A 13,815-nucleotide genomic window follows, 5' to 3' on the forward strand; every position below is an offset into this window, starting at 1 on the left:
TACAGATAATCAAGAAAGGGGGGAGGTGGAGCGCTGCAGCTCTTGACTGGTGCATACTGAGAACAGATGAGGAGCAGTGACTCCTGTTCATGCTTTGATGTTTATGGTTTTGGTCATACGCACAAAGTTTAGACCCATCAAAGGAAGGTTCATAAGCCAAGATGTCAGACTAACTCAAGTGAAAGGAAGTGTATGTCTAAACGACTTTAGATCTCCACAGGAATTCCATGGGGCTGCCTCTGCTTTTGTAACTGTGAACACACAAGGCAAAGGATCCTGTGCCCATCTGAACATCCAGAAGACAGCTTGCCATTTTGACCCTGGTTGTGCTATGCTCATTAGCTGGTTCTTTTACATTTTCCATTCATAGGTAAACAGGTTAATGACACTGAAAAATAAAAATCTTTCATATTATTATACTCAGTGTAGGAGCCTTAATTCTTACACAAGGAATATATTTCTTATCATTATTAACAACTTTATACACGTCGTACAGCCCTACCTGGGAAAACAGTCTAATTTTATTTTGAAGAATAAGAACAGAAAAACATGTTTTCTCATCACATGTTCTTAACTTTCAAATGTGAGAAAGCCTGTAGTAGTTCAGGAGATAGATTTTGTACTTAAAAAATTAACCTGACTCATTAAAATTTCCTATGAAAAGAATGTCTTCCCTCTTCACATTATTGTTCAGAACCTATATACTTCAACAGCATATTTTGAAAATATTTAAGCAATAATTCTGTAATGAGGTTTTCCCTGTTGTAATTCTCTTGTACCTACAATTTTAAGTATCCTAGTTTTTCATGCAGCCACAAAAGAGTACCCGTGGCTCAGTAACTTAGAAGTGACTGCCTTTCCAGCTCTCTCTCTGCTCAAGACCAAGGTCTCATGTGAAAGACTGACAGATGTACTCCCTTACCCTGTTAAAATAAGCCTTAAGTTTACAAGTAAAAGCAAGCAGAAACTAGGTTATCTCAGTCATTTCAGTCTAAGTGGGTCATCTTCTCAGGCAACTGTACACTGTGACTTTCAGGGCTCCTGAAGCTGTGCAATATTGCTTCTCCATGACAGATGTTTATCCCTTTCTTATTGTCAGAAACCCTGCTGTGCTGCAGCACTCAGGCACACTACTGCAATCATGAGTGAACAGACAAATTAAGCGATCCATTTAGGATATGGTGACAAGCAGGATAAAATGTACTAAAAAAATCCCCGCTTCTCTCACAAACCAAAAAGCACCAGCTATAGTATCGCACGTAAGTAAAATTCTCCTGGCAGCAGTCTGTTCAGATGTTGACTTAGTCACATTCACCCATCCGCTCATATGCAGGAAAGGAATACCAAAGCATCAGAACTGCATGCTACAAGATTTTATGAGATTACTTGTGCTTGTGTGCTTCCAGTACACTGAAACCACTTTACATTAACTACCATGAGGGAAACAGGGAGGAAGAACTCTTGTTAAAACATAATTAATTCATTATATATTCATTTCTTAATACAGTAGTAATATAGTAGTTGTAACAATACATGAAAATATGTACGTAACTAATTACCTACAGAGGGAAACCACATGAACAGACTAATTGAGCTGTGAGGAAATAGATCTAACATGATCTCTCTGCTCAAACACTGAACAATGAGATACTAAATGTACAGTTTCTGAAAACAGAAATGCATATAGAAAGCTACTTGCATTTAAGCTCCATCACAGCTCAGAGAAATTAAAAAAACAAAAGGCAAAAAAGTTAACTCCCACCACAGTCTTACCTAAGAACGTGTTCGATATATATTCTGAGACCTGATTGCCTGATCTGCTCATTTCAGACAGGTGGGTTAGCTCCCGGTTGAGCATTCTTTTAAACTGGAAAACAGAACAAAATTAAAAAGCATACAATTAGCAATCAAGATGTATTTTAGCTAGCATGAGAAAATGCAGTCAACTTATAACTGGCAAAAGGACATTAAGAGAGATTATTTTCTTGTAAGTTACCAATTACCACATTGCTCAATGTGCCAAATAAAAGTTACCTTTTATATAACATTCTAACCATTAGCCACTGCATTTTCCTGCCATCTTGACATGCCATCAGCTCAGGAAGTTCCTGAGCTACAAAGACTAATCCTACTTTAGTCACAAGCCAAAGGCTCAGCTTTGATCTCAGACATATCTGTGCTCTAGCAGGTGCTCAACACATTTCTGAAAATTAGATCCATACTGCAAATACAGCTACATGTATTATGAACTGCATGACTATACATTTTGCATGAACTATCAACCTCTACAGTAAGGTCTGATATTTGTTGCCACTGTCAAAAGTTTAAAAAAAAAAAAAAAAAAAAATCAAGCTTGGGAAGCAGTAAAGTGACTGGTACAAAAATTCTAAGAGTATTTTTAAAAGCCTGTGTTTAAACTTTTAACACAGACTTCAGTAATGCATGCATGCTTTTTCTTCTGTACACATGAAGGTGAGAAACTGAATTACTTAAGGCAAAAACTGAAGATCTCATGGAATGGCTTGTCTCCAGACAGTATCCAGAAACTCCAGCTTTAAATTAAACTAAATATCATGTATAGGAATCGTAATAAAATGTCAGAAGTTCACAAAATCACATTAGTTTCCAGGCATGTCATCTGTATATCCATTACCACTCCAATATTCTCTCTTCCTTAATTTAATCCAGCTAGTTCACCAGATCCCAACTAAATACGTCCTTGTGTATCTGGTTGTTTCCTAGTAAACCCTTTTAGATGATGCCCACGTTTGTGTGCTGTTTTTCTTGCAGAGCAACACTACTAGATCACATTCCACACTTTGGAAGAAGACCATTTAGACACTACTGGTATGAACTCTTCAGGAACTCTCCTTAAAAGTTTCCCAGCTTTGAAAGGAGAACAAATTGGTGTTTGTTTGCACTATGCTTTTTCTGCAGCTACAAATAGGAAGGACTTTTTTTTTTTTTTTTTTTTTCCCTCCAAATCATAAATGTAATTGCATGGAGTAGGTAGGGAGGTTTGTTATGACATACTGGGAATTCCCTTGTGGAACTTACGGAGTATATGTTCTCTAAGAATTTCCAACTAAATAGTTATTGTACAGACGTCCACAACAAATCGAATGTGCATGGCATTCTATTCTAACGCTATGTTCCACACTAGGCTGATTGAAAGCCTTGTCTTCCAACCTCCCATCACACTGTAAGTCACTGGAACATAAAAACTCAACCATCAGCATGAAACCTGCAGAACAGTCTGTGTTCCTGCTAAACATGTGTGTACAGTAAAACAACTCCCTCAGATTCTGCAGGGCCCTCCTGCTAACAGTGAAGTCAATAGGAGAAGCCTTTGGCTCTGAAGAACTCTAGCAGTGTGATCTCCTCATATGCTTTCAGATGTTGCTGACACAACAGCAACAAGACTTTAATTTACATTTATTTGGAAAACATCTGCACTATGCACGAGTTGAGAACTGTTTTGATTTTTTAAATTATATGACAACCGTCATCCCTACTGAAACTGATGAAGTTGAAGATCATATGCAGGCAGCAATTTCTGATGAACAACAATGCTTTTTGAGAACATAAAATAACTCTGAGATGAACAGTCATCAAGATGTTCAGACATTTTTGTTGATTACACCGTTTCAGTATATCTGTAAGTTACTTAATCCTCTAATGTTTAATAACTTGTCCTTTTGGGAAAAAATCTTTTTTTCTAAGAAAAAAACAAGCAAAAATAAACCAATCCCCCTACTTTCTCCTGATTTTACCTATTTCCCAAAGATTTAAAATGGGCCCAAGTGCTTCAAAGAGCACCAGCATCAACTTTTCACAGAATTATAACTCCCTGTACAATTAGTTTACAATGAAACTCTGCCTAACTCTCATGTGTCTCCCACAAGATCTTACTGCAAATCAGAGAAGTTTCCATTACATCTGTGAGTCAACACTGTTTCAGTCATCCAGCAGCCACCTCTTAACTGCTTGAAACTTGGCTAGACTGCCCATACTCCCATCACTTTTCTCTCAGAAATAAGATTTAGCACTTGGTATCCAAGTCAAATGAGACATGAAACCACCTTGTCACTAATAGTAAATGGTAAATATTTTCTGTAAGAATTAAAAAAAAATGAATGCCATATACTTTCCCAATTGAAGCAAATCAACCATAATGCCTCAAAACTCTTGTTACTAATAAACATTTACACCATACACTTTAATTATGGTATTGTCAGCTCAGAATGGGGAGGAAGTAAGAGTTTTTTGGCTGATCTACGCATATATTATATTCTTCCTCAGAAAGAAAGATTTTTACCATGTAAACACTAGGCATTGTTAAACTGGAAAAACAAATGACACATATATATATATATCCCTTTGGAATATCACAGGCCTTGACTATAGTCTAGCAAATTCCCTCTGGAAATAGACAGGATATAAAATGTCCATTAAGCCAATTATACAGTTCTTCACTGATGAATACTGATGTCACAGCAACAAAACAGTATTGTCTAAAAAAAATGCTAAAAACATTTCCTTATATAGAATTTTTTCATTTCATTTGTTTCTATTGATTTTAATGATTTTACTCTCAGCATGGGGGAGGACAGTGTGAGAGGGAAGGGAACGCGCAACACAAACACAGGCACAATATTCAAGTAACATTAAAAATCTCCCAAAGTGACAGAAGTACATGTGCACTTTTACCTCCCTTTAAAAACCTAGGAAGTCTGATAGAGGGAGAACTGTAATACGTGCAAATAAAAAGTACATATGTTGATGAGACAAGAACAGTTTCCTAAACAGTGGTCACCTCAAGAAGAGGTTACAAATGAGGGACTGAGCTTGGTAGTTTAGGTCCTCATTAGGTCCATACACGCCCAGTGTGTGCACATCTCCGCATATATATTACTGCTCTCATCCAGGATAAAACTACACAGGGTTTCAGGGGAAAAAGTACGATACTTTTCTGATGTCAGCAAAGGTACATAGGAAAATTTAGACAAACTTTTGCAGTAACCATGTTCCCAGATGGCAGTCAGAGCACTAATACAATTCTGCAAAGACTTTGTATGTATACTAGAAAGAAACTTCAAAGATGTAACAAAGATCCAACTGGAGTTAATTTATAGCCATGAAAAAATTTGGGCTGCATGCTTAGTATATATGGAGTTTATCGATTACACTTTAGAACATTTAACATTTTTTGCATAAAGTTCTCGACTCAGTACAAAAACCTCAAGTAAATATGCAGTCTGCAGTTAGTTGTGCTGGGAGAGGAAACAAGCAGACTACCATTGATGTAGATGCCTTGTCCTGGTAGGGCTTCTTTCACCCAACCTTTGGCACTAGCACAGAAGGTGAAGCTAGGCCTAGAAGGTCCTTCCAACGCACCAAAAGGCCCCATTCTGCCTGTGCTTCAGTTTGAGGGTTAATCAACTTGGAGGCTGGAATCAAAATGCTCAAGAGCACGCGAAGCCTTTCATTGTAATGGCTCCCAAGCGCACATGGCAGCTGATCCCACTTTCAACCTTTTTGGCTGCCTCTTTTCTAAATCAAATTGATAAAAGCTTTTATGAATAGAATACAACCATGAAACATTCATTCAATACTTGGAACATTAAACTTACATGACTATGTTTTGTTCTGAAATACCTATCAATGTTATTTTAAAAAGACATTTGTAACACAGAATTATGAAAAAAAGCAATGTTATTTTACTGGATTTGCAAAGTGTTATATTCTACAAAAACAAGGAACTTAAAATAGGTCAGCCTTACAAATTAACAGAAGGTTTCTGTTTCTACTGCTTATCAGAGAAAATCTAGCTTTGATTTTACAGCATCACCTCGGTTGGAAAAGACCTTGAAGATCATCTAGTCCAAACATTAATCTAACGTTGACCATTAATTTTAGCAGCATTCTTTATATATAAATGGCATTCTTAATAACTAAATATGTGTGTTGGAAACCTATGTGTTTAATTAAGGTCATGTGCTGGTTTTTATACATAAGCTATAGCGAGGTGTGTATCTCTACACCTAACAGCACTGCTCATTGTTTCAAGGAAAGATACTCAGTGAAAGCCAGGGTAGATACTCCACATAATCATTCTCTGAAATATAATTAACAGAATAAAGTACAGCCAGAAGCATACAGAAATTACAGAAATATATGTATAGTAAGGTACATAAACATACATACTGATCTCTGAAACTAATTTTTGATTCTTCCTTAGAATTTCATAAATACTTTAAATCACTGTTTTGTATGTCATAACAAACACAGTCTTTTCTTCTCTTCACATTTTTCCTATGTTTTGAATGCCATAACAAACAGAGTCTTTGCTGCTCTTCACATTTTTCCTATAATGTGTATACTGTGAGCTCAAAAAGCACTGTACTAAAATTGTGTTCAAGTACTATTTAGCTTCTTCAGTAAAATCACTGTCCATAGACAGTATAGGACACTGTCTATACAGAGGACTTTTTTCCCCCATGTGTCATCAATTACAGCTACCACGCTCCCTGCTGAACTTCAGTTAGCAAAAACCATCCATTTTAAAGGCTAAACAGTAAGAGTGAACATTTTTTGAAGACAGGTGATTGACTTTTCTAGCAGGAACATGACAGACAGCAGCTGCCTAGAAATGCAGGAAGTACTTCAAAGTAAATTAAAATAAATACCTCACTTTTAGCTGAATGGAAAGTAATCTCATCTTATTTTTTGGCAAACTAGAAGAGAATCCACCTAGCTAGCATAATGGGATGTAATTTTTTCACAGATGACTAATCAAAATCCTTATGAATATACTGTAACAACTGTGCATTAACAGAGAATGATCACAATGATCTGATCTGATTCAATGACCTAATGAGGGGTTACTATTTCTGTTAAAAAAAAAAAAAATCTGTGATAAAAATAGGTATTAATACAAGCAAGCGTAAGAGATTCAGTCATGTGTGAATATAATGCTTGTATTAGTTTTAGGCATTTAATTCAACACTTGCATTATTTAGTTCCAGAAAAATCAGGGTTTTTTTTAAAAACAGGATGATTTGGAACAATTATAGTATGCCAAGCATAGGGTGTTTCTTTTTTTCCTTTTTTAAACACTTGGTAACAGGATGATTTGGAACAATTATAGTATGTCAAGCATAGGGTGTTTCTTTTTTTCCTTTTTTAAACACTTGTTAACAATTATAAAGGCAACAGCATTTTTTTAAGTAGGGTTAAAACAAAGCCCGAACATTATTTTGTATTAAGTGGATTTCAGTTCTTTATGTTGATAGGCACATTGATTTAATTTCTTCGTGCAAAACTTTTCCATAAAAGAGATAAAAGCTTAATTCCATTTTCTAGCAGTACTGCAGTTTCAAGCTAGTTCAAAGCTGTTCTACATAGTAACATGGATCAATATTAGAAGATGACAATTACCAGTGTTTTAATCAATAACCTGTCACACACAGTCTACCAAAAAATGCTGCTGGAACATACTGTTGATAATTTCACATTTCTTCAGATATTAAAACCAGTATGAGTCATGCATTCACCCATTATCCTTAGTCTCTTTACTCATGCTCTCTCCTGTTGTATGCTATCTCAGTTTTTAGTGTGGTTTTTTTTTTTTTTCCAAATCTTTTAGTCTCTAGAAATACAGTTTTGTAGCAATATTTTTATAAAAACACAAAACTCTTCTTAATTTCTTTGGCTTTAGATTTGGTCTGATTATCCACTGAAGCAACATTATTTTATAAGTCCCAGCACAGTTTCTAAGAAACACTGTACACTGTGTAGTTCCATTCTTATTGCTGAACAAAGGGTTGATTTTCTGGGGTGTTTTTTTTGTGGTTTTTTTTTTTTTGTTTTTGTTTTTTGTTTTTTTACTTAATATTCCCATTACCCAGTTTTATCAGCCACAAATACTTATGTCATCCAGTGATCATGCAATCATGCACTGCAAATCAAGGCTCTTAGAAGGTAAAACAAAATCCTACCTTTATGTAGCCCCAAGAAACTGAGAGTAAATAGTTTGCCTCAGGCATTTTTTTTTTCTATACTACTAATCTAAGCTAATCAGTTCTTTGCTATCTGATACTGCAAACGATTTCCAAGAAGAAAGACTCCTTTTCGATCCTAATTCTTTTTGCTTATCTTCAGGTTCTCAGCAACTGTGTGCACAGGAGGCATACTGAAATGAAATCCAACCGCATGGTCTTCTGACTGTATAAATACCATTTGTAAAACTCCAAGCATTCAGAGGAAACATTGAAGAGATGTATTGTACGAGCTGAAGTAGTATCTGAAGAGCTAGGGATATGCATATTTCCTGAATACCAGGACTTAATGAATAATGTATGTCAAGATGCTCCGCTGCTAGAAAGACTTGCTCTATCAATAGCTACCAAATAAGGACCTGAAGAGGATCCACAAATAGTGCCAGTAATCCCTCCCATAGAGCCTAACTAGCAGCCAATAGCATGTCACCCTAAAAGATATAAATCTGAGGGGCTGGTGACATGATGTACAGTAATTTCCCATTGGCCAGCGCTCAGGACTCTCCTGGGCATGGGGTATTTCTTTTTTTTGCGGCAAATGCCATTTAATAACGGCATCTCTGTCTGCAGTATTCACACACCAGTCAAAAATAACTGGGTTAAGGTCTCATTTCAGCAATATTTACCAGCCCTCTTCAATGGATACACTGTCCATTTACATTAAAAAGTCATTAAAATTGGTATTGTGTATATTCATGTGGATTGCTAGCGATTTTAATTTTTCATATGGAAATATATTTTGAGGGTTCTGGTGAAGGAAAAACAGAAATAGAACTATCAGGTTTCTTGAGCAATCTGTGATGTACTGCAACAATGAAAACGGCTTTGGCTTTTAAACCATCTATATTAAAAACTGATCTTAGACCACTTGGCCAGTCTGTTTCTAGTTTCTACTGTTTTTGTTTTTTTTTTTTTTTTTTAAGAGATAAAAGCAGTTATTAAAATAAAGCAAGTCATGCATCCTACAATCCCCAGTAATTAAGTTCCCATGGAGAAGTCAGAAGTGAGATAGTAAGAGTCCTCAAATTCTCACTGGATTTATTCAACTTTTGCTCTTTCTGCCTTGACAGATTAATGTAATCAATTACAGCTATACATCATAGAAAAAAGGGATTAATTGAAAGTGGTGTGTGTCAGTGAGTTGACTCAGAGCATTAAATAAAAGATCCCACCATCTGCCATTCAGAGACCAAAACTTAAAAGGAGGAATGCATTATCTTGCATCACTATTGCAAATTTCTGAGTCTTTGTTGTATCACAAGAAGGAAGAGTTTCCCAGTATAACAGTGGGAAAATGTCTAAGGACAAACGGAATGAGGTGCAGTGTTCAGCCTAAGCCCACACTGCTGATTCACTGGAAGATGCTGACTGACAGCAGTCATAATGGAGGTTTTGGCTGAAATGGTTTCTACTTCTCTGAGTGATGCTACACAGCAATGTCAGCAACACTAAGTGCTCGAAAAAGAATTGAATATTCAAAAATCAAGAGGGCAAACCATGATATTAACAAATTTCTTCCTTACAGGAGATAAATGTGGAGCAATGTGACAACTGGATACAGTCAAAGATCATCCAGCACTTATGTATTTTCATATGGAAAGCATATAGGTAATATAAAAACATGTGAATGAATACATTACTGATGCATTTTCTCTATGATATGCAATTATACCTTTCCTGGATCGATACAGGTAAATGAATATAAAACAATTAAGCTTTGAAAACAGACCTGGGTTATTAGAGACTCATCAAGACAAGTAGCCTAAGAAGTATTTCTGGAAAATACTATTCCTCATTCTTCCAGATGAGCTTTGTAACACGAATATAAGGCTTCTCTGCATTTGTGTTGCATTGTTTTCTGATTACCCACAAGAGAGCACTGCTGCCATCTACCCAGCATCAGCACCGAGAATTGAAAATATGCTGCTTCTCTTCAGAAGGCAATTTCAATAATGACTTAGAAAGTGGTAAAATAACAGCCATTTTACTTCTGGCTACTTAAGAGGTGAAGCATACAGGTATGAAAGTTCAGGGGCAATAAGTAGTATGAGTAGACATTTTAAAGTCAGGTTTTTAAATTACTTCTCTTACTTTATTAATTTAAAGGCCTGTTCCTCTCTAAATCTTATTAACAACTGTCCCCAAAAGCACAGAACTTGTTTCAGATAAGGAATATTCAAAATGGGTGCTATGTAAATTAACTAGTTGTTTAGTGTGCATGAAAAAAAATCCTCCTTGAATTTTTTTATTCACCACCAACATATGAGACAGACACATTCATATGAATTGCTGAATTATAGTTTACTGAATTTCTTGAAGGATAGTATTTACAGAGCTATTAGCTAGATAATTTTGATGTAAAACCATGAAAAAACATTTCCCTCCAGTGTACATATATGTTGCAGTTTATTTTAGCTGCATATTAACTACACCGATAATAGAAAATTACACTTGACAGCTTATTACTTACTATGATTTTTCTGAGACCCATAGTGTCAACCTCATAAAACTACCAATTGCTGTAATATAACTTATGAGTTCACTGACTCAAAAAGCACGTCCTCCAATTTTGGCTATGTTTAAAAGTATAAGCTTAGAAATTTAGAGTTGGGAAATTCACACCAGCACTGATTTACACTGATCATTTTGGCTGATTTTCATCCTCAATTCCCAGGTTGGAATGAGTGAATAATTAGCTTTAGAGGAGATTATGGTAGATAGATGAGTGCACAACAAATAGCTGCCACACAGAACTAAATACCTACAATAATTCAAGACTTTAAAAAAGTTAGAGATAAGTGGAAATCCAGCAATGTGAAAGGGAAATTCTTGTTTTCATACACACCTACATACATGAAGATAAAACATGGGGAAGGGAGAATAATGACATTTTCCACAATGGTTCCAATCAAGTAGAGAAGATGGAAGTGAGAAAGATATAATTTGAAATGGCAGTAACTTAGTAATTAAATAATTCAGAAAAAAAGGAAGTTTTTAATGAGCACTGTTGTGTGTTTTGAAAGACTCAAGAACAATGACCTTGAAAGGCAGAAGATGATGAAGTCCCTTAATACCCACAGGAAATGTTAGCCATTATTTAATCAACAAGCCTGGACAACTTTCTCCACAGGAATCATAAAAAGACATGGCAGAGATCCCAGGAGCTATGATGTTCAGCTCCAGCAAATTTTGAGAGACTGCAAAAATGTTAATTTTGTGCCAATTAAAATTTGCGAGCAGGATGGCTGGGTAACTTCAGGCCACTTCACAAAATATCAATCCTGGGTAAAATAATGGAAAAGCTGAAATACACATATTCTAGGCATTTGCTTGATAAAGAACTAAGACACATGAATACAGTTAATGCCAGTCAGTATAATTTTCTGTCTTTGAACATGTAATATTATTGGATTGTTGTAGGGCATTTGATTTAGTACTGTGTAATATTCTGCAACAGCACTCCCAATGTTGAGAGAGAACATATAAAATGTGTTGAAGAACCTGATTACTGACCCATTTCTAACCACAAACAGGTTGCCTTCATCTGATGGGACAATTTTAAGCCAGGCTCTGCAAGACCTGAGACTATTTTACAGTATTCAGTTTTGTCACTGGTGATCTGGAATTAATTCACTACTATGAAAACTTTGAAATTGACATGAGGTGGAGATAAACTATGAGGAGGTGGAAGTCAACAACAGCAGCCTCATTTAGTACCTTGACACCATTCATATAAACTACAGTTCAAGTAATTTAACTGCAAAGATACTTGCCAATAAGGAACACAGGCTATGAGTACAAAATGGTGGAGTGTGCTGAAGAAAGCAGAAACCTTGAAGAGTTTATAGTCACAACAGGACATCTCATAGCAATACTATCACTCCCAAAAATCTGCATCTTGTGATGCTAAATAAGAGGAGAGATACTCTAAACACACAGTTCTGGCAACTCCAGTGATGGATTAGTGCATACAGCTTTAGTGTGTTTTCCTAAATACTGTCGTGTACAGTGTGTACGGAAAAGATTACAAATATTATTCAGAGGATAGAGAAAAATTTTTATAATGAAAGAAAAAAACTCAAGACAGTTGTAGCTTAAAATGAATATGACTACTACGTAGAACTATGACACAGGAAACACAGTGTAAGAGACCTGGTTCACTAGCACCAAGGAAGCAACAAGAAGCAATGGAAAGCAGTTGAAACTGCCTCAAATCAACTGAAACCAATTCAAACTACAAACAAGAAATGTGGATTAACAATAAGAGTTATTAAATTAGCATACACAAGCAGTGAAGTGGTAGATTCTCTGCTGCTTGCTACATTCAAATCAAGAAAAGCAGTCTTTTTGGAAGGTGTATTTTAGCCAAATGCAAGTCATATTAGGCAAGCACACATCAGTGAGTTCAACACTTCCACATTCATGTGCAAATTAGCCATCTGAGACACACAGGAGATCCAGTAACCCATCTGGCCCCATGAGTCTATGACAACTCAACCCATCTATTGCAGATACTCATTCTAGAAATTCTACCTTCTAAATAACATGTATCACAAAAGCTGTTTATACATCTTCTATGAATGTATTCTGCTTGAAAGCAGCTTCAAGAATTTAAAAGCTGAGCATTTATGATGAAATGAGGACTGCAGTGAGTTACTTCAAACATTCTTATAATTGAAGCAGTAACCTCTACCTCTGTGCAGACTTCTGGAGCTGTCAGCACTCATACTATATCTATTTCTTATTTCTCTGTAAAGCTCTGTACCATTGCCATAGTTAGAAAAGAATTACTATTGACCTACATTTTATTGTCCTTCAACAAGAATGTGAAGAGTTTCATTACTAGGTTGCTCTTTTTTATGATTCCAAGTGCATGCAAAGGCATGCACATTTCCCCAATATTAGTGAGGTTTTCATCCTTTTATTCATCTGTCATACTGATGATCACGACTTGCCAGAAGGACCTATAGCCTGTAAACCACTGCAAAACATACAGACTGGACCTGTGGAATACAAGACATTCAAGGAAAGCTTGTTTTTCCTAAAGATTTGGAATATGACTTCTGATCTAGAAACACATTACTGACAGGGACAAGGAAGAGAATTACATCCTCAGCAGCCTGGGAGAAACCTCAATACTCTGAAATAATGTATCTGTGTTCCTTTCTGGCTCTTGTTAGTAAGCAAAGATTCCTGATGGTTCAGTCAACAGGAAAGTAAGATGGCAACACTTGAAGAAAAGGATAAGAAAAAGTCTGAAGGACCACTTTGTTGATGCAGCTGCAGCACTTTTGAACTGTCCCACAGGGGACTTATGATCTTGATCTTTCCTTCCACAGGTCAGTTAGGGGGTAGATAGGAGCTCCAGCAGAAACATGCTTAGCTTTGAAGGCAGGAGAACAGCGCTTCTTAACTCTCAACTGCAGTTCCTGGATTGACTATGAAGCTTCACTAGGAACCTTCAAAGAGATGTCTGAGCATCAATCCTGAATGTAAGTATGCTGAATGTAGTGCATACTGTCTAGTAAGCAGCAAGGATTAAAACAAAGAGGAGGACAGCTAAACCCACCACTTATTTTATGTTTTCAAGGCTGTATGCATTATAAACAGGAACAGATGAAGATCTCATGGGCCGAATGAGAAGCCAGCTGCAGCAATGAGCTGCCACACACCAAGTGAGCAGCATGGGTGAAAAAAAAGTTGGGTTTTACACTAATATCAAGAAGAGATGAACTCCACTGGTGGCTGAAAACTG

The 13,815-nt window shown here is 36.3% G+C and overlaps 1 protein-coding gene across 11 annotated transcripts in view; it reads right to left on the reverse strand.

The window, feature by feature from the left end:
- Positions 1-13,815, reverse strand: part of PDE4D (phosphodiesterase 4D) — a 633,293-nt gene that overhangs the window by 17,403 nt on the left and 602,075 nt on the right. For 10 of the 11 annotated variants that reach the window (XM_074932337.1, XM_074932343.1, XM_074932336.1 and 7 more), the window contains one exon: positions 1,774-1,867. In XM_074932337.1, coding sequence (XP_074788438.1) covers positions 1,774-1,867 — 94 coding nt within the window. Of the gene's footprint in view, positions 1-1,773; positions 1,868-8,000; positions 9,496-13,815 lie in introns of those variants that run through there. The other variant, XM_074932346.1, reaches the window with a different exon arrangement.

The sequence above is a fragment of the Athene noctua genome, chromosome Z, assembly GCF_965140245.1.
Source record: "Athene noctua chromosome Z, bAthNoc1.hap1.1, whole genome shotgun sequence".
Classification (NCBI taxonomy): domain Eukaryota; kingdom Metazoa; phylum Chordata; class Aves; order Strigiformes; family Strigidae; genus Athene; species Athene noctua.